The sequence below is a fragment of the Lutzomyia longipalpis genome, chromosome 4, assembly GCF_024334085.1.
Source record: "Lutzomyia longipalpis isolate SR_M1_2022 chromosome 4, ASM2433408v1".
Lineage (NCBI taxonomy): Eukaryota > Metazoa > Arthropoda > Insecta > Diptera > Psychodidae > Lutzomyia > Lutzomyia longipalpis.
The window spans coordinates 1,544,012-1,565,472 of NC_074710.1; the positions used below are offsets into that span (position 1 = coordinate 1,544,012).

The window sequence follows — 21,461 nt, forward strand, 5'->3', positions numbered from 1 at the left end:
GTATTTTGCAGAAACTCTTACTTTTTATTAATGTTTAAGAACCAAACTGAATTCTTTTAAACTTTTGCTTATAAAATATTCTGGGAATCATCCAAAATGCAAAAAACCCCATTTTATACGTAAATTAATTCAAAATACTCACTGTAAATTGATAAACTTCCAAAATCACACGCTAAACACTTAACTATTTAAGATATGCAATTAGTCACTGATATGAACGTCTCATGAATAATCTTTTGTGGGCTTTTATGAGACATTTTCTCGCATATTTCATGCTAAAAAGATTGTTTTGCATACGAATTTGTTCTTCTATCTTAATGCATTCTAAAAAAAATGTTTTCTGACTACCTTAAAGCCACTGGCGTACACCATGTCCCACAAATCTCCTCCCCTGCATTTTATTTAAAAAAAAAAATGTTTTTATTGGATATTTGGGGAGACAGAACATCATTTAACTCGTTTAGTTTGATGAAGTTTTGTTGATAAATACCTTGAGAAGATGAATGAGGATGCTTGGAAGGTTCTAATTAAATTCCCATGAGATCGATGATTCTTTTTTTGGGGGGAAACTTCTTGGAGAGAATCTTCTTAACCATCTCTAATTGAAAGAAGGAGAAAAAACTTAACACAGAGCGTGACAAGATTGGTGCAAAAATTGCTATGCTTGTTCTTTCCAAATTCAGTGGGAAGAATGGCAGAAGCCTAATTAAATTGAGAATGGTATTTTTGAAGAGATTCTTAAGGAGTGATAGAGGATGCGGGGTAGGAATTTGTGGCACGCAAACCACTCTTGAAAATCCCCGAGGTTGCTCATCGGGTCAAGATTGTTTGTGGGCTCTTGTGGAATGCAAACACCCTCGCTCAGCAATGGAATTTCCACTGCGGGTCACTTTTTTTTGGGGAAAATCTCGCTGTGAATTTTCCAAACTCTTTTGATTTTTATCTATTGCTGCCCATTGAAAGGGGGAAGGGGGTATAGGCTAAACTTTCCATGCGGGATACTTCTTTTGATTGTGCCGCAGCGAAGAATCATCAATTTCAATCTGTTTAGACGGTTTTCTTGTATCTTGTTCACCATGTTTTAGTTTTTTCTTCTCCTTCCTTCCATACCCCATGTTCTACCTCCGCACACACATTTGATGAATTTCAAATGAACTCTCAAGTTAATTAAAGCAGCAAATTCTAAGCAAAACTTTCAATTTGGGTATACACAGAAAAAAAACGAAATGAATGAACTAAACCTTTTGACTTTTCGAACTAACAACATTCCGTTCTGTGAGATTTATCTCTCAGCAAAGAGAACAAGAACTTTAATCGTTTTGTTGAATTTTCACAAAATATTAGTGGAAGACTCATTCTGCAGTATTACTGCAGATATTTTCCATGAAAGCTCCTCACATTCTCTGTGACAAAACACGTACCACGCGTTCTGGTAGAGAGTCAACGCCGAAAATTTATATTCTCCCGCAGATAAATTGTCTAAACTCCCTGGAAAATGTGTTTAATTATTGGTGGGAATGGTGTAAAAATATTTTCCTATATTCTTGGCATTTTGAAATAACACGGTGTGAGACAACAATTCGAATTCTTGAACGTTTTCAATTAGAGCTGTGAGCCAATGATGGCCTCTTCTAGTGGCATAGGTGGGTGTTAAGGTGTCTAGAAACATTCTAAAAGGTTTGAGAGACATTTAAAGTACTTTCTAAAAGGTAAAAAATTAAGAAAATAATTTTATAATGTTAAAAAGAAACTTCAAATGTTAGAAAAGAGACTTTAAACATTGGGAAGAATTGTCAATCGTTAGAAAAAGTAACGTTGAACATGAGAAAATAACGTTAAAAACGAGGAAAGATGTCAGTCGCTAAAAATAAAAATAAATAAATTATAAAGAAACGTCATACGTTAAGAAAAAAAAAACGTCAAACATCATAAAAAAATCATTAAATATTACGAAAGATACGTCAATGATTAGAAAAGTTAGAAATTGTAAAATAAACGTTAAATATAATTCGTCAATTATAAAAAACAAAATGTCAAACGTAAGAAAATACGTCAATCGTTAGAGAATATACGTCATACACGAAAATATAATGTGAAACATTACAGAAGCTATGCCAATGGTTAGAAAAGAAACGTCAAAGTGAGAATAAACAATTATTTTTAGAGATAAAAAACTGTCAAACATGTGAAACTAACATGAAACATTATAAAAGATACGTCAACAACAGATGTGTGAAGAAGACGTCAAACGTTAGAAAATTTCAAATGATCACCAAAAAACTCTTCCAAAAAAGGTCTAAACATTCAATTAAGCTTTAAACAATATTCAAATTGATTTTTGTCCTTCAGCTTCATTCTAATTTCTAATACTTCACCATTTCTGTCTCTTGCCGCCTCTGTGGCTCCCACTCCTTTGAGCATTCTCTTCCATTTACTCCACCGCATTGCCCTTCGATTGGCAGGAGGATGGAAAAATATTTTTCTAACTCAAAGGAAATTCCCTGCTACGTGATGGCATGGGGAGACAAGCGGAAAAAATATTGCTCCGAATGAAAATGTTTTCAATCTTGTCAATTGAGAAATCATGATTGTTGAAAAAAAAAGGAATTATATTATACTTTGTCTCCCTATGGAGCCTTATTGAGTATTCAAATGCACTACTGTGCAATTTTGCAGCACTATTGCTGAAGAAATATTTTATTTTTCTTCTGTAAAGGAATAAATTGCAAAAAGGGGGGCTTCTCATATATCTCCAATCATCTTGTACGTGTGATCTCAGGTGAGGAAGACAGGTAACATGGTGATGGTAGTCTCCATGGTGGAGGAAATCGCACGTTTTTCGCGTTTGCACTACGGGTGCTAAAGACACTGACTTCGACACTTCTTTAGTCCAGGTGAGGATAAAGTAAAATAAAATAGAAAAAAAGAAAACAACAACCAATGGCAAGGAGGAGACAACGAGCAAAATAAACTTTGCAGAGTTGATTCTGTATTTTGTAACTTCTTCCACTTCACTTATTCCCCCTTAAGTTGCAGATTTAGAGGAACAAGAAGGTGAAAAAAAAAGTTTCTCCACACAGAGGCGATGGCAAAAAAGGAATGTAGGTGGACATACTGAGAGTAAATACTGTGAGACAGGTTCCTCCTTTTACCCCTCCATTGCACAAACCTCCTTCTCCAGAAGATGCTGAGAAAAAAATCCAAAGTTGATGCGAATTGCAGAACACGCGCAGAGCAGCTTCCATGAATCTATATTGGATATCAGAAATTGCTATGAGAGAAAAAATCCCATTTTCATGGGTAAATATTGGGATTGGATATCCCATTAAGTGGATGATGGTTGCTGAGAGAATCGCATTTCTTCTGGGTCAACTCCATCTTGACGATCTTGCATTGTGAGCTCAGGGGCGATAGCTATCGTTTGCAAAAGTTGTGCAAAAATTGAGCGACAAATTATGACAATTGCAATTTGTGACCAAAAAGAAAAACATGTGATTGCAATTTGCAACGATGGCATCTTGTTGCTGACTTAGAGATAGTAACATATAGCAATGTACAAACTGTCATTGTGAATAGCTCTGCGGGAAGAAACATACATTTTCTCTCCATCTGTACTTGAATATTTTCTTCACACACAGAAAATTGTTTTCTGACCACTCACAAAAGGGGTGGTTAAGTAAGCGAATTTTTTATGGAGTTCTGTTTAAAATCTCAAGCAGAATGAACAGAATAGAATAATTCTACGTTGAATTGATTTTATTACTTTATTATTATGATTTCGTGAATGTTTGATATTTATTTCTTTTGAATTTCTAACGTTTCAACCTTTAAGCTCCTCTAAATCGAATATTGAATGTTTAAGATTTTTATTAGCTGTTAAAATTATGACTTAACATTCTTGTCACCATGTGTAAATTTTCTAAGTTTGACAAATAATTTTCAAAACTTCTTTACGTAAAAATGTCTTACATTTGACGTTTTAATCTTTAAAACTCTTCACGTAAAAAATATCTAATATTTTCCGTTTAAATTTTCAAAATTCCTTACCTATTTGCTGGATAATCTTCTAACGTATTTCGACTATTTGTTGTTTAATATTCTTTTCAAAACATATTTGATGCTCTTCAAATCTCTTAAAGTATTCTCTCGATATATATTTTTTCTAATTTATACAAAAAGAGAAAATGCATAAAATTGTACAATTTGCCACCCCTTTGAGGCTGTGTAAGAACACCTCATTTTTCTTCATGTCTCCTCAACTACACATCTCCTTGCACTCTTCGAGTTGCTGTGGTGTCTTTCTATGGTAAATGCTACAGCGACAAGAGGTGCACGGGGGCATGTGGTGTGGTGTATGTGCGTTGAAAAAATGGCAAAACTAGTTTATAAATATGGTTTATGGATTATATGCAGAGAAAATCATGCACTGTTAATTGCAAGAATAATATATGGCTTTATAAACAACGGCAGTGAGACTATATCACGCCGTGTGTAACAAATGGTGAGCATTTGATTTTAATTGCAACGACACTCTTGCATATCATTGCAATGATGAGGCACCACTCAATGGACAACTTCGCACATTTTGCACCTCTTTGTGTCCACCAAATCCGAATGCGACAACAAAATCCCCATCACGGCGGGGGGACGCCCACGCGACCTCACGGTTATCACAGGGCGTGGGATTTTATGGGCTAAAATGTGTACGAGCCAACTCATGGAATAGTTCTCCATGATGTTGAACACATTTTCTCTGCCATGGATTGTCTCCTCGATGGCATCTGGGCAATACCCACGATGGGAGAGGGAGGAGGTGAATTATCTCTAAGCGACTTCCGAACACGTGTCTCAACGGACGGTAATTCTTCCTGCCCATTTATCCCGTCTGCGGGGACCTTTCTCTGCCAGATGGGGTGGATAATTCGTCGGGCTCGTTAAATCCATCAACCCCCCACAACTTGGCATCAATAAAAATCTCAATGATTGTCTCCTGATCAGACATTCTCGCGCCATCGCCGCTCAATTCACCTGCAAACAAGGGGTGTTTATCTGAACGGAAATCTTAGAATTATTTGTCAAGATTAGAATTATTCGTAAAGAAGTTTTGGACTATTTTTCAAGAAGATTCAAACTATTCGTCAAGATTTAAATTATTCGTCAAGATTCGGTTTATTTGCTAAGAAAATTCGAATTATTCGTCAAGATTCGGTTTATTTGCTAAGAAAATTCGAATTATTCGTCAAGATTCGAATTATTCATCAAGATTCGGTTTATTTGTTAACAAGGATTCGAATTATTCGTAAAGTTTCGGAATATTTTTCAAGAAGATTCCAACTATTCGTCAAGATTCTAAGTCTTCGTCAAGATTCGGTTTATTTATCAAGAAGATTAAAACTATTATTATTGTATTCGTCAAGATTCGGACGATTCTCTAAATATTCCAAATATTCGCCAGATTAACACCCCTTACCTGCAAAGCAGAAAAATACCTTTCAGAAAAAAAGTGTGGCTCCTTTTCCATGCAAAACAACACGGATCAATTTGTTGAGTGGATGTGGAAGGAATTTTTAACAAAAATATATCCCACAAAATATTCCTCATTGATTTTTTATGAGCTGAATTATTTGAGAATCAAACACTTTTTATTATTCAATTCACACTGTTTCTATTGATTCTTCACTCTCTGGAGTTTTTCTCTCTCACTCTTTCTTACATCTCCTCCCCATTTCTATGTGTAATTTGAGATATTTCCTTTGCACAGGGTTATTCAAAGAAATTGCTAAAGAGGTTGGAATCACATTTTTCTTAAGAAAAAAAGATCTTTTATATTTTTTTTAAATACATTATTTAGTATTAGAATTTCTATTGTAACAGAAATAAGTAATTCTTTGTATGTCCATTTAGCCCCTTTTCCTTATAAAACCTTCTTTTAAAAATTTATTTACAAAGAAAAATACTTCAAAGGCAATTTTTTCAATTATCCCTGTAAATCTCAATTTAAAAAAAAATCTGTCCTGCCTGTTTTTTTTTTCTCCTCTGTCGTCTTATAAATTGGGCGTTGTGTTAAATAAACTATTGAGAAAATACTGTTGAGCACGAGAAAGGAATACCAACAAAAAAACTGAGCCCCAATGGCGCATAATTTCACGAAATTCAATTAACATTTTCCCCGTGAATGCGTCTCCCTGGAAATTCCCGCCGTGCGCCGGACAATGAGGGGCGTCTGCCTCTCACGGCGAAAAAATGCTAATTGCTCGTGAGTGGGGTCTTTTTGTGCATGCTGTAAAAACGACTCTAAAATGTTGCACGGGAAAATGCGAACAGATGTGCGTTGTGTCCAACTACCCTTCGGAACATTTGACAAATCCCCTGGATGTTCTTCATTCTGGGCATTCCGGAGAGAGAGAACAAATTCAATTCCGGCACCATCAATCAACGCGCTTCTTGTTCTCTTCGTACCCAAAATGCGAAGCACTCCAATCTCGCAGTGATTGCCAAACATCATTATAGTCATTGTGACGCGCTTTGGGGATTCTTTGTGTCACGGAGAGGAGCTTCCATGGCGTGAAGTGAAAGAGAAAAAAAAGGAGAGATATTGTTGCCAACAATCAGGAGGAATAGTGGAAGAAGTATCGGATAAATTCAATGATGTGTCTGATTTGTAATTCTTCCGCCAGCAACAATGGAGAGCCTTTACCACCCACAATCCTCGTGCACAGCTGTGGCACAACAAACAGGTATAGAAATTCAATTACCGAGGGTTGGTGGAACATGCTGCATATATGAAAAAGTTTTCAAGCAACTTCTAGTACAAGAGAAGGTGGGTTTGAAAATTTCACGTTATACTCTCCATTTAGGAAATATTCAAAATTTAACGGAAAATTCACTTGAAGTTAAAAAAAATTTCTCATCTCTAAATTTTTCTCACGCTATTTAAGAACTTTCTTTAATAAATATTTTTCTACGAGTGAATTTGTAAAGGGAATGAAAAATGAATAGAGTCCTTTTGCAAAATTCTTGGAAGTTTCTTGAGCTTTCTTTTCAGTATTTAAAAGACAAATTTTTGAAAATTAAATCGATCTTATTTCAAAGACCAAGAAATCCTTAAAACTTCAGAAGAAATTCTTGAAACAGAAGAACTTCTGGAAATTTTAGAAGAAGTTCTTGAAACTTAAAAAGAACTTTCTAACAACGGAAAATCAATTTATTCAAATATTAACTATTTCTTTTAATTTAAAAGAATTTAAAAAAATTCCTAAGAAATCGTTTAAAAAAAACGTAAAAAGAATCCAATTTGAAACATCTTCCCCTATGCAAAAATTCCCCGATGAGTCAATAAAATCAATCTAAAAGGTCACACAACTTCACATTGGGAATAAATTTCACTTTTATTGCCCACAAAAAAATTCTTCGTGAGCATCAGAACGTTTCACATTCCACCACGAAGGATTCGCTTTTTTTTTTCAAGCTCTTTCTGTGTGCAGAGTCGCGAAGAGGAGAATGAATGAAGATAAAAAAAAACGAGAAGCGAATGCGAAACAAGGGAGGAGAGACATTTGATACATCAAAACAAATTTATGATGTGTGGGCTCAATAATTTTCCTCCAATGCTCTACCCCGCACCTCGTCTGTGGAAGCAATGAATATGAGGGATGATGGGATTGCTCTATAAGGGCTTTTTATGAGGGTGAAATATTAAATTTCTCACGCATTGCAATGATGATCAATTAATTTTATATTAATGGACAATTGTGTGGGCCACTTGAAGTCAATTACTCTGCGCAGGATGCCTTTTTCTTACATTCCTCATGGGGTTTTATTTTCGGGAAGTTTTCCAAAGGGAAAAAGAACTTTTGATCAGAAAATTTTGAGTTTTAGTCAGGAAAATCTTTTTTTTTGACAAACAAAATGTTTAATTCCATCAAAAAAATTGAAAGAATCACAGCTAATAATCAAAATAAATCAATAGACTAAAGGAAGAAAAGATAATCAAAGAGAAAAAGTCAATTTTAAATACAGAAAACATCAAATATGATAAATAAATGTCAAACGTTAGAATAAAATGAACGTTAAACGCTAAAGAAAATATTATAATACTTAAACTTCAATTTAAAAAAAAATCTAACTTTAAAAGAAACAAGAGCTAAATGTTATAATTAACAGAAAGAAATACTATAGAAGAAAAGTCAAGCTCTACAGTAGAAACGTCAAACGTTCTTAAAGAAATGTCAAAAATGTCAATAATAATTTGAATAAAATAGCCGTTAATATTATTTAGCAATCTCAATCTTCATAAATTACGAATCCTAAGTCATTCTCTTCAGTTTTTTTAAATCTGTTCCAAATACAAATATGTTTGAAGAAGATCCCTTAAAATAAACTCTTCATTACACCCCTGATTTTGTCTCCTGAGCAATTTTAATTACTTCCTGTTCACTTTGAATACTTTACTGACCAAAAAATTAATTTTCTATTATTTGAGTAAGAAATATGAAATCCTTTCGTGCCTATCGCTTTTCGTGGAAAAGCCTCATTGTGAGATGCAATGCTAAGAGAAGTAAAGGAAATTCAATCATCTCTCGCGCACCCTAATGCGTACAATTGGTGAAATTAATGCGCTCAGAGTGTTAATTATATATTTTTTTCTGAGAAATACAATCAAATGTTCTTTTTCCGGGATTAACTGAAAGAGTAATGGAATTGTTTTTCAATGCCATAGAGCAATGAAGACTCCTTGTGTGCGCACCCCCATTGCAATGGGATGGAGAAGAGTCTCCCCGCTGGTACGGTGCTTGCACGGTTAAAATGGTGAAAATAAATAAAAGATGCGATAAAGCAAACAAGAAAACGTCTCAGCCAGGAGAAGAAACTTTATTATCGACATTTTATTGTTCCATTCACCATTCTGTTCTCGGGTGTGTGTACATTTCTGCTTCTTCAGGCGAGCAGCAGAGGCGTTAATAAAAATAACCCCAAGTATAATTGAACAGTCAGTCACAGTACATTTATGTAAATATACAATAATTTACTCTTATTCCTCCACAACACATTCATATTACATATTGTACGAATATGGAAAGGATTGAGACACGTGAATACACACATGTGCCAGAGTCTTTTCCATCTCCCCAAAAAAAGCTCCTTCTTCTTCTTCAAATACTGAGAGATACTACTGAGAAAAAAAAATTAAGAATTTTCTTCTCATTTAGCATCTTGCTCAATTTCTTCCCAACCATGGGTTGCATGGAAAAAATTTTCTCTTTCACCCACAAACTAGAGAAAATGAAAGACACACAAAAAGACCAACCTCAAGCGTGCATTTCAGCCGTATCCATCGCATTCTTGGGAGGTGCGTTGTGGAGGAATTTTGGGGCATATCTTTCGGGGAAAAGTGCGTTGTGTGTCAAGAGGAGAAAATAAATCAATCACCACAGTCATCAATTTATGATGGAAAAGAGCGCTCCCTTCCTCTTTTCCATCACGATCCTCACAATACATATAGGATGTGTAGTCAAAGTTGCGATCCTCGAGGGGATCACAACGCACTGATCGATGCCACATGCGTGCAGCCTTCACCAGCATAGCCATGTGGCTGTAGAGAGAAGAGATTTTTCCTTCTCCCCACAAATAAATTAACCATAGCCCAACACATGCCTTCCCCGTCGACAATTCATCCGCTTGTCCTCAATCGGATCTCATCGACAATTACCCAAGGGTTTTGTCAAACATCATCCCACTCATATGGCGACAGATTATCACCAGGGAGTTCCCAAACTACTTGACTTTCACAACTTTGACTGATTATGCGTTAAATTTAGGGAAGGAGTGTGAATGGATAATTATAAAGTTGGGAAATGAGCATAAATTGAGCACAAATTATCGTTGAAAATTCATAATTCTGGGATGAAATGCTTTTAATAGATCTTTGATTCAAAATTCAAGATGGCTGCCTTAACGGTGGAATAAGAAAAAGCGATATTTTTAAATAATTTCTGGAAGGAATAGAAGAAGATCGAAGAGAGACAACAATTTATTTAAAATAAGAAAACTCTTTTCCTTTATTCGTTATAAAAGTATTTTTTATTTGAAAAATAAATCTTTTTATGAATAAGTTCCACACGTTCCATGGAATTTACAAACAATATGGCGTTGCATAACGAAAGTATAAGGAGTATCTCAATTTATCATCGAAGATGAAACGTTTTTTCGCTCTGAAAATAGTTTTATTTCTCTCTTTTGTGACAAAGTTTTTCCATTTTCCAGTTTTTCTCGAATTTCAATGAATTTAATTGTTTTTCCAAGATTGAAAGACGTTAAATTTAAAGAATTTAGTATGATGAAAAAATTAAATGTTTCAATATTTCCAATATTTCCATCTTTCCTGCGGATGCGAAAAAGTTAATAATGAGTTAAAGAAAAATCATCAATAATGTGGATAATAAAGACAATTTTGTCAAAGAATTTTCCACAAAAAAACTCCCAAAATGAAGACTTATTGAAAGACGCTAGAAAAAACAAAACAATATGGCGTGGCGTCATTCCAGTCGTTATTCCAATGATCCTCATTTCCCATTAACAACTAAATTATTTCAAATCTTAACGGATATATTTTATTTTCAACAAATAACTTTAAAATAATTTCTTTTAACAAAATATTTTATTTCTTCTCTCATTGCAGATGCAAAACAAGAGACTTTGAACTCCTTGAGGCAAAACAAAAAAAAAAAGATGGCGGCAAAAGGAGACGCGTGAAGCGCAGAGCTCGTAACGAGTAATTCGTAGTAAAAGTGAAGAGAGCTCCACATTGATCTTTCTTCTTTAGAACCAAACTTGAAATAGTTTGGGAAGAAAAGAAAGGAAGGGTGAAAGCGATAGAAGTTGGAATTCTCAGGAGGACGTCATTTGGATTGAAAATGACGCTCCTAATACTTCTCAGCACTGTGAGCCTCCTGGTTCTACCGTGTTATGCCTTTGGTGACATCCACGCCAGCCCAGCTCCGGGGATGCACCACATGGGCTATGCTAAGGAGCCCAAATGCGAAGAGATAACAATACCAATGTGTCGGGGTATTGGGTACAATATGACATCCTACCCAAATGAGATGAATCATGAGAATCAAGATGATGCAGGGTTGGAGGTGCATCAATTTTGGCCACTTGTTGAGATTAATTGTTCGCCGGATTTGAAGTTCTTCCTGTGCAGCAAATACGCACCAATTTGCCTGGAAGACTATCACAAACCCCTGCCGGTGTGCCGAACTGTTTGCCAGAGAGCCAGGGATGGTTGTGAACCAATTATGCAGCGATACAGCTTCCCATGGCCCGAAAGGATGGCCTGTGAATCGCTCCCATTGTACGGAGACACGGATAATCTGTGTATGGAGCAACCGGACTATGTGAATGCAGCTGAAGATGCGGGACACAAGGAGGCAGCCCCGAAGGCAACGAAGAAACCCCCAATGGCAACACCACAACCAACAGCGGGCAACAAGTGCAAGGGGAAAAATTCAAAAAACTGCCAAAACACCCCAGGGGAAAGGATAACCAAGGAATGCGGGTGCTGGTGCAGGCCACCGCTGATTCCCCTGGGGAAGGAGACCCTCTGGTACAACACAAGTGTCGCAAAGGTCGGAAGCGTCCCAAATTGCGCCATCCCGTGCAAGGGGGCATTCTTCACGCACGAAGAAAAGGAGTTCGCCGGCGTATGGATCGCCCTCTGGTCGGGACTCTGCTTCGTCAGTACATTAATGACACTCTCTACTTTTCTTATCGACACCGAACGCTTCAAGTACCCTGAGCGGCCAATTGTCTTCCTCTCAGCGTGCTACTTTATGGTATCCATTGGTTACCTCACGCGTGTCTTCCTCGGGCATGAGGAGGTTGCCTGCGATGGGCGATCAATTCGGTACACAGCTACGGGCCCAAGTAGTTGCACGCTGATCTTCCTCCTTGTCTACTTCTTCGGCATGGCATCATCTGTATGGTGGGTTGTTCTCAGCTTTACGTGGTTCCTGTCGGCTGGACTCAAGTGGGGCAATGAGGCAATTGCCAAGCATTCGCAGTACTTCCACATGGCTGCATGGCTCATACCAAGTGTTCAGAGTGTAGCTGTTCTCCTTCTAACAGCTGTCGATGGGGATCCAGTTGCAGGAATCTGCTATGTTGGCAATATGTCCACCGAGAACCTACGTACGTTCGTTCTGGCACCACTCTTCGTTTACCTAGTTGTCGGTACAACCTTCCTAATGGCTGGCTTTGTCTCGCTCTTCCGCATTCGAAGTGTCATCAAGCAGGAAGGTGGCCTGGGTGCCGTAAGCAAGGCTGACAAGTTGGAGAAGCTCATGATTCGCATTGGGATCTTCAGTGTTCTCTACACTGTGCCAGCAACCATTGTCATTGGATGCTACCTGTATGAAGCATCCTTCTTCGATGACTGGATGACGGGTCTTACGTGCCCATGCATCAATATGGACAAAACACGCGAACGTCCCATCTACTCCGTACTCATGCTCAAGTACTTCATGGCCCTAGCCGTGGGGATAACGTCGGGTGTTTGGATTTGGTCAGGAAAAACACTCGATTCATGGCGTCGACTGTGGAGACGGTTGTTTGGCACACCCGATCGCAGTGGGGCCAATCAGACGCTCCTCAACAAGCGACCACCCATCCCACAGCCGTATGTGGGATCAACCCTTGGTCCGGGAAGTGCAACGGCGTCCCTGCTAACGACGCCCTACACTCAGGCCCCGGGGAGTGTTGCCTCAACCAGCCATCATCACCTCCACCACCATGTTCTCAAGCAACCACCCCTGAGTCATGTATGACCGGGCGACCTGGGCGCAATGGCACCCATCGGCAGTAGTGCATCCGTGCCAGCGCCCGGATCCATCTCAGATCCACGAGCTGTTTCCGTGGTGGTGACACTACCGCAGCCGGGGCAAGCGCTCAGCGACTATGGCCCCATATAGTTGACCGTGCGTCCCACTGATCAGCAGAAAGTACGCTGGATCTCCAGCAACTTCAGTCAAGTATGATTGGGTGTGTATGCGTGTATTTTCGAAGGCTCTCTAGTCTCGTGTTTTTTGTGTGTGTAATTTATTATCTCCTTCCATTGCTCTGTGATCTTTCTTTCCGGACTATTTTGTACTAAAAACCCACTTTTAGTACACAATATTATTTGATAATCAAATCAAATTGAATTTGAGTACTAAACTTTAAACCTCTTTCAGTATCAAGACTGTCAAAATTTTAGTACAGATTTCGGTAATACATTTTAGTACTATTTTTGTGTAAGTTTATTTACCTAATTTCTGAATCAAAATTTAATCACATTTAAAAAAAACATGCAGTTTTTAAAATGTTGTGTTGTACTAAAAATTAGTACACCGTTATTTGATATTCGAATCAAATCTTTGTGTACTAAACTTCAAAGGTAAATAAATAATAGGTATAGAATAAAAAAAATAAATACCAAGTATTACAAATTTTTAGTACAGATTTTGATAATATATTTTGGTTCTTTTTTTAAAGTTATTTTACCAAAATTACCCAAAGGAAAACTCTTTGAAAGAGACATCAAAATTATTAAAGCAAATTCTTATACATTGCATTGTTCTAAAAATTAGTACCTACACAAACTTTAAATATTTCTTTACTTTTCCTTAAAATCATTTCAATTTTTTTCTATATTAATATTTGTTTTTGTAATGTGTACGAAAATTTGTATTATTAACGCACAATGTCATTTTTTTTTATTTTTTTTTATTTAGCACAAAAATAGATTATGTACTAAAATTTACTCTTGGTTGATTTATTGAAAACAATTAAAGTTTGTTTAGGATTTAATTCAAAGCATTGAATATGTTTATAATTAAAAAATCAGTTTCTAAATTTAGTACAACTATGTATATTACTGTACTAAATCCGTTTTATTGCCAAATATTTAATTTAGATCACAGATCTTCGAGTATATGTCTTAAAGGGAAGAAAAAAGTACTAAAAAGTAAAACAAATTATTGAGACAGTTTAGTACAAACTAAAAAGATCACAAATGAGCAATGGGGGTGAATATAAACAAAAATGAGATAAATAGCATAAAAATGGTCATGATAGAGCGACGGAGCATTTCTTTTTGTAAATAAAAAAAATTATATAAATATTTTACATTGAGTGGTAATGAAAACAAAATCCATTATACTGCTTAAATGATCAAAAAGATCGACAAATTGTCACACAAAAAAGAGGGGAAGGAGTTCACTGTAAAATAGCCTACAACCACGTAATATAATTCCCCCGCAAATGACCCGTATACCCACGAATAAGAGAAAAATTGTAAAACATTTTATATTTAATTTTTAGTTCTAAACAAAAATCCTCTAACATTTTTTTTAAGAAAAAGTTTTTTTTTTATATCAGAAAAAAAAACAAAAAATAAGAGAATATTAATTAAAAAAATAAATAAATAAATTAGAAAAAAATCCAAAGACTGTTGTCCATAATAAACTTATAGGCATGTAGAGTTAGTCATTGTAATATTTAACAAGATGAAAGATGAGATGTAGGGAGAGATTTAAAATAAAATAAGAAAAAAAAAGTAAAGCCATTAATTTTCTATTAATGAACGACGTTTAAAACACTGCCAGATGATTGGAAAAATTCAAGAAATTTCATTGCAAAGATACAAAAAGAAAGAAATGAGGGAAAATCAACAAACAAAATAAAAATCTTTGATGCATTTTGAAGTTAAAAAAAAATAATTGGGTGCATTTTCGAGAAAACTTTTATACGTAATTAGATTTTAACTCAATGTGATTAACTTATATAAGTAATAAAGAAAAAAAAAGTGAAAGAAAAATAAGAGAACAATACTTTTAAAATTTTAAATTTGAAAAAATAAATAAATAATAAATGTGGTAGAGATTTCGATGGCATATTTATTCCAAAAAAAAATGAAATGAAAATCATTCAGCAATAATAGGTACTGTTTAGTCAATATAATTAGGAAGATTTTGGGTGAAGAGACCATTTTTTGCAGCATAAAAACTCACATATCAAGGCCCTCAATTTCTTTACTATTTTACATAAGTCCCGCGTAGCTCTCACAATATAGGTGAGACGCAAAAAAAATCTGCCATAAATGTGCCATTTTAAGTTCTTCAAAAATAATCTGCCCTTTCGATGGCTTTTAATTGCAAAATACAAAAAGAAATTGCACAGAGAGAAAAGATTTTATAAATCACGGTTAAATGTCTGATTTTGCAAAAATGAAAAAAGGAAAGAAATTAATAATTAATTGGATATGAGAGTTTAATGATTAATGAAAAGATAAAATGATACCCGATTGGGTTTGCTGAGGAAAGAAATTAAGGGATATTTTTGGTTTTCAGCAAGATTTTAAAGGATATTCAAAAGATTTTGAAGAATTTTATAAATATTTCGAAGACTTCTTAGAAAAATATTTAAAGATTTTGAACTATATTCGAAAATTTTTAAATGATTTTCAAAAGATTTGGAAGAATGTTTGAAAGATTTAAAAAAAAAAAAAACCTTTAAACGATTTCGAACAATATTCAAAAGATTTTGAGGGATATTCGACAGATTTCAAAGAATAGAAGATTTCTGAAGTTTTTCTGAATAAATCTAATCTAATATCAAAGAATATTCAAGAGTTTTCGAATTATATTTGAAATATTTTAAGAGTATTAAAAAAATATTCTTATTTTGCGATTTGTTTTAATTTTTCAATATAAAAAATTCCAGATTTTTGCTTTTATTTTACTTTTCCTCAAAAAAAGCGCTTCTAAATGTCAAATTAGAGAGAAATCTTAATTTTGACAACTTTTGAAAGACTTTTGACACTTGTTTGACAGATCCCTGACAGATTATGCATTTATCGGATATTTGACAATAATTTTTGACTTAATTTTTAATATTTTGACAATCTCCCATTCAAATGTGATTGAAAATTGACAGAAAATGTCAAAATTATAAAATTCTTTATTAGGAAAAATCTTTTTAAAAAAAAACCCAAAAATAACATCTAAATTTTCTTCTTCAGCAAACTTATTCAGTATCGTTTTAAGCACCAATATTCTTCCTTTTTTTCGGAATGAGTAAAGTAAAAAAGAAAAAGAAATGAATTATTTATGATGTAGCATTAGAAATTAAAAAAAAAATCTATGAAATTTCTAAGAAACAAAATTGGATTTATGGAAATATATAGAAATTTAATGGTAAAATGAAAGAAAATGTACGTATAAAATTTTTAAAGAAAATAATAAAAAATTACTATCTTACATGGAGATAAAGATGAAAATCATTTTTTTTCCTAATTTTTGAAAATCCCGCCTTTTTAGGATATTGTTTTGATGCAGAAAATTAAAAAAGAAAAATAGAGAATCTTGAGGTAAGGAAAGATTTTTTTTTCATTTCTTCTAACAACTTTTTTTTATAAGTCATTGAAAGCTAAATTCATCCTTTTTCTGCTAAATCTTTTTTTTTTCACCTCTTATTCAGCTTATCCTCATGCTTCTATGTATTATATATTTTTCATTGTACATAAAACAATAGAATCCATTTATTTTTTCTCTCTTCTCTCTCTTTTTTTATGTTGTCTGAGCAATTACAAACGTAACACTTGTGTACCAACTAAACGTAAATTAAATTATTTATTTAGTGCGCAGAAAAGGAAACGAATGAACAAAAATTAAGCTTAAAAAATTAATCATCTCTATTGTAATTAAAAAAAAATACAATAACACCTTTATATTAAAAGAAAAAAAAAACAACAAAAAAATGTAATGCAAGAGATGTGCATTTATATTGTAAATGTTTATAGAGAGCAACAAGATGGAGATAAATTGTGTAAGAATTTTATGAGTACATTATTATAAAAGAAAAAAAATACTTTTATTAGTGATTTAGTCCAAAAATTTATAAATTCAAAATGGAAGTGGAAAGTTAAGGGATGGAGGATGCAAGAAGAAGGACTAACCAATTTTGATATCTGGTTTTAGCAGATGGACCCCGTGTATACGATAAAAGAAAAGAAAAAAAATGAAGAATGTAAAAGGAATGAGAACAATTATAATTTTGATTGTTTCAAATAATTAAACACAACATGAAAAAAAATCAAAATTAATCTTTCATTTGCACGAAGAGCGTTGTGCATCAAACACACACAATTTTCTCACGTACCACCCCCATGCTCCAGTGGGTGGATGGGAGCACTCCCCACCCCCACCCCCACTAAGCACGTGAGAGAATTCTCCGAGGATTAATTCCTGGCCCTTTCTCACCCACAATGCACAGAAGATAATCCTCGCCATGCCATAAATTACAAAACGCCGCCGTGACGATTGAATGGGGGCGCAGGGAATGCTCTTTGAGAGGTTCCTTTGGGATGATTTTACTCTCTGTATCTGCATTAATTGTTTGTCGCTCTTTTTTTCTGCACTTCTTCACATCTTCACCCACCCACACATACAAACACTCCAAAAAGGATTGCAGATTTATTGTTTGATGTTCTCTTTGATGTGAAAAAGGAGGGAAAGGTGTTTGCCAAAGGTGAGTAAATCCTTCAGCATTCAACTTACAGAAGCTGCTAAAGGAAATTTTCGCACAAAGGACTTGCAGCAGTAAGAAGGAACTTAAAGAAAGAGAGAGAGAGAGTAAAAAAAGGTGAGATTGTAAAACCATCTTTTAAAAATTAAATGCATTCAGGTAGGGAGAAAGATTTAACCCTTTCACGTTCTCTGAGTCATACGTTGACCTAAATGTGAAACATTTGATTTTCCTATTTTTTTTATGAATTTTACTATTTTTTTCAAGTTATAAATAAATTTATTAAATTAACTTTAATTTATTTATTTATTATTAAATTCTTTTATTATTATTTTTGAATTTTTTTATTCAGAACTGTTTCTATTTTTATTAATTCGTTTTTCGGTAAAATAAAAAAAAATATGTTGAAAAAGCTCTCAACCTGATTAATAAAAATACAAAATCCAAAAAAAAGAACTATTAATTAGAAACTAAATAATAAATTAAAAAATATTCCAGTATTAGATGGGAAAACTTTTCAGTTTACTCCACATAATTATGCTACATAGTTTTTTCCATCGCTAATTAGTAGGTAGCTACATATAAACTTTTTTTTATTTTAAATGCGAAATCTGCTGTACACGGCATTGAATTTAGTACAGTGATAATTTGCTGTTTATTTCACCAACAATGTAATTTTCACATCCCCAGATTGGATAGACGTGCAAAATGGTCACAAATAGGAGTTATGCGATGCAAATAATTAACCATTTCTCAGCTGCTGCAGCATTTTCCCAAATCGATAATTTCCTCCCACATATGAGAGTTTTATTGGTATTATTCGTTTTTTTTTTGCATTCTGCTGAATAGCTACCTCCGCGTTTTTGTGGAATAAAATCTCGCCTCTACATCGCGCGAAATGCATTTCCGGGCAACACACCACCGCACATAAATTCGGCCCATACGTGTGTCGTTCTGCAGATGCTGGTTGAGCGATTGAGGCGAAAGGACTGTGTGTTCATGAAATTCTGATGGCAATCGATCACACCTCTCATGCTTTGGGGGGAGTAGAAAAGACGATAGTCAGTGATCCATCACCGTCGTCCTCCTTTTGAATCCCACACACAACACCCGAAGTGAACCAGAGGAGTTTCCTCCTTTTCTCCCAATAGTGCTCCATTGGCGCAGCACACAAAAGAATCCGCTTCAACGAGACGTGGGACAAGAAAAAGTTCTCCACATTCACCTTCTTTTTGTTGCCACGGCGAAGAAGGAAAAGGAGTTTTTGTATCACATCGTTCTCTTGGGTTTGTCAGCAAATTTTTTTGCAGAAGGAAATAAATGTGTAAATTAGTCATAATCAATCATTTCCTGAATTGATAGACAAGAATGGCTCCTTTCTTCCATCTTGCAAAAACATACAAATTCGATTCTTTCAGCTCAATCAGTACAGTAGCTATATATGCAGTGGTGATGGAATGCTTGAGAACACACAAAGAAAGAAAGAAAAGCCTTTGAAATTAAGAAAATTACAAAAATGGCGGAAACTTGCTGTCCGCCATTTTTTTATTTCCTTGGCGTCTGGAAAGTTTTTGGAAATATTTTAAAAATTTCATTTAATTTGATTTTTTTAAAACTACATGATTTATTCCTTGGCGGATCCGATACTTGTTACCTCAAAATCTACTCTTTGTGGGTGTAAAATTAGTGAAAACACCCACATGAAGAATGTTCCTTGGACATCCTTTTAACGGCTTCTTCCCCTCTCTCTCTCTCACTTTCTCCACACTAATTTAAAATCTTTCCTAAATGAACATTTTTTTATGTTGTTGTTGTCACGTAAAAGCAGCAAAATTGAAGATTATTCTGAGAAATTAAATTCTTTCCCTTCACCCCATTGCGTGGTCTTTGGAGGAGATACCAAGAAGGAAGCAGTTGTGTCACATCTTGTGGAAGAGATGACGCACGACGGCGAATCTCAAATTTCCCAAAAGAAGGACATTCACTGCGCCGAGGAAGATCAAAACCCTCCCCCTTTCTTGAGATTAAAAATAGGTAGTGCATGCAATGGCTCACCAACTGGAAGTCATCACACACTGCATCCCTTTTGCGTGAGGATTCCACGGGAATCCTCTCATCCTTCGTTCCTTAATTTTCGCCCCTTTCCTGCCGTGAATTTTCCTGCCTTCCCAATGGTGCGTGTGCGACATAGAAAATCTCTTTCCGGGGGAAAAAGCAGCTGTCGCGTGGAGGGAGGAAAATTAGTTAGGCAGACTTTCGGGTTCTTTTTTTTTTTGAAGAGGAAAAAAAAGTCAGAGAGGTGGAAAGATAGGCAGGGGGGATGGCGTTTCAAATTCATTGTCAATCGCATTTAAAAGCGGATTCTTCAACAATGAATTCTCTTTGAGAGGGATGTTCTTGTGTGAGGAATTTTCTTTAAAAGTCTTTTAGAAAGAATTAAAAGAGAAAGTTGCGGTGAATTATAGGAATACTTTGTGCTTATGCAATTCCAATTATTCCAATTTTAAAACCTTTTTCTAGCATCCTTTCAAACTCCTTTTTCATAGAGAAAGACTAAAGAAGATTAAAGTTTCTAGACGAGAAAAATCGTTAAAAGTTCTTAAAGTTCAGACCAACTTTTTCGTCTTATTTTTATTTTACCTGAGGAAAGAGAGAAATCTAAGTCATCGAAACGTCGCAATAGAATAAATAAACGAGAGAAAATAACGTCTTCTCCGTGTTTCCATTTGGAAATTCAAAATAACCGTCTTCCGCTAATCTTAAATAAATCGATAATTCTCTGCTGAAATTAAATTAAAAGAATTTGCTTGATTTTGTACTAAATTCACGTACAAATCCAATCATTTAATATCCTTCCATTTTTAAAGGCCAGAAAACACGAAAAATCTTCGTCAAAAACATCCCCCAAATGGGGCAGAAATCACCCGAATTTTGCTCTACAAAAACTAAGCACATAATTGACCTTATTAGGGGGTGGTGGGTGGGGCAATTGTCGTCACGAAAGAATCTCATTCATTACACTTTACATGGGCAAAAGACCGCACGGCGGAGTTAACTGCAGAGAGTATGAAATTACTCCCAACATTTCCTTTTAGCTGCCAAATACAATAAGAAGCCAATTAAATGATTTGCTTGTTCGGGACTCATTTTTTTTTGCAATCAAACTGAACTGATTGATTTTTTTGAGCTTGAAAACTTTCTATTTTTTATTAATTAAAATATATTGTAATTCGTTTAAAATGTCTCCTAAAAAAATCCACGTGCTGGTTAATACGAAAGGCGAAAAAAAAACCAACAATTCCACCCCCGGAGGATGTCACTCAAATCCCAGCACAATCCATTGTGAATGGTCTGCTTTATAATGCACACACATTGTAAATATTTCGACCCTTTTCCATTCTGTTGACACACAAAAATACATTTTCTATCTCATCCCCTTTCCTTTCTTGAGCATTCAAATTTCTCTAACTGTGAGACTCTGAAGGGTTGACGCAGGGTGTTTGCGTGGAAAAAAAAGAGAACGAAGGGAAACGCTCTGAAAGGATTAAGGGTTGTGCACGTTAAATAATAGTTTAGTGACCAAGAGGGAGAGAATGTCGCAGCATCTCTTCTGCGTGGAAGCGATTGGATTAGGCGGTGGAATGCGCATCCAACTTATCACAACGTACTGTCTCCAATGATTACACATGGATTTCCCGGGCGTGTTGTGAACACCGCATGCGATAGAAGCCCGCCACACTGTTTTTCCGCCATTTATTTGAGAATTTTTCCAACGCGACACCTCCATAAGCCACACGCTAAATATTTAATTACTTCGCTGTTTGTTTGGAGGATTAATCTCGCGGTGCTTTAATAATGTCTCTTTTGTTGTTTTTTTAACTGATTCATTTTGAACTATT

The 21,461-nt window shown here is 35.1% G+C and overlaps 1 protein-coding gene across 1 annotated transcript in view; it reads left to right on the forward strand.

The window, feature by feature from the left end:
• LOC129795513 (frizzled-2) overlaps nt 1–17,136 on the forward strand; it is a 55,486-nt gene extending 38,350 nt beyond the window's left edge. Inside the window, exon 3 of the mRNA XM_055836871.1 lies at nt 10,679–17,136. Coding sequence (XP_055692846.1) covers nt 10,914–12,824 — 1,911 coding nt within the window. The 5' untranslated portion in view covers nt 10,679–10,913 and the 3' untranslated portion in view covers nt 12,825–17,136. The remainder of the gene's footprint in view (nt 1–10,678) is intronic.
• Nucleotides 17,137–21,461: the final 4,325 nt, after the last annotated feature.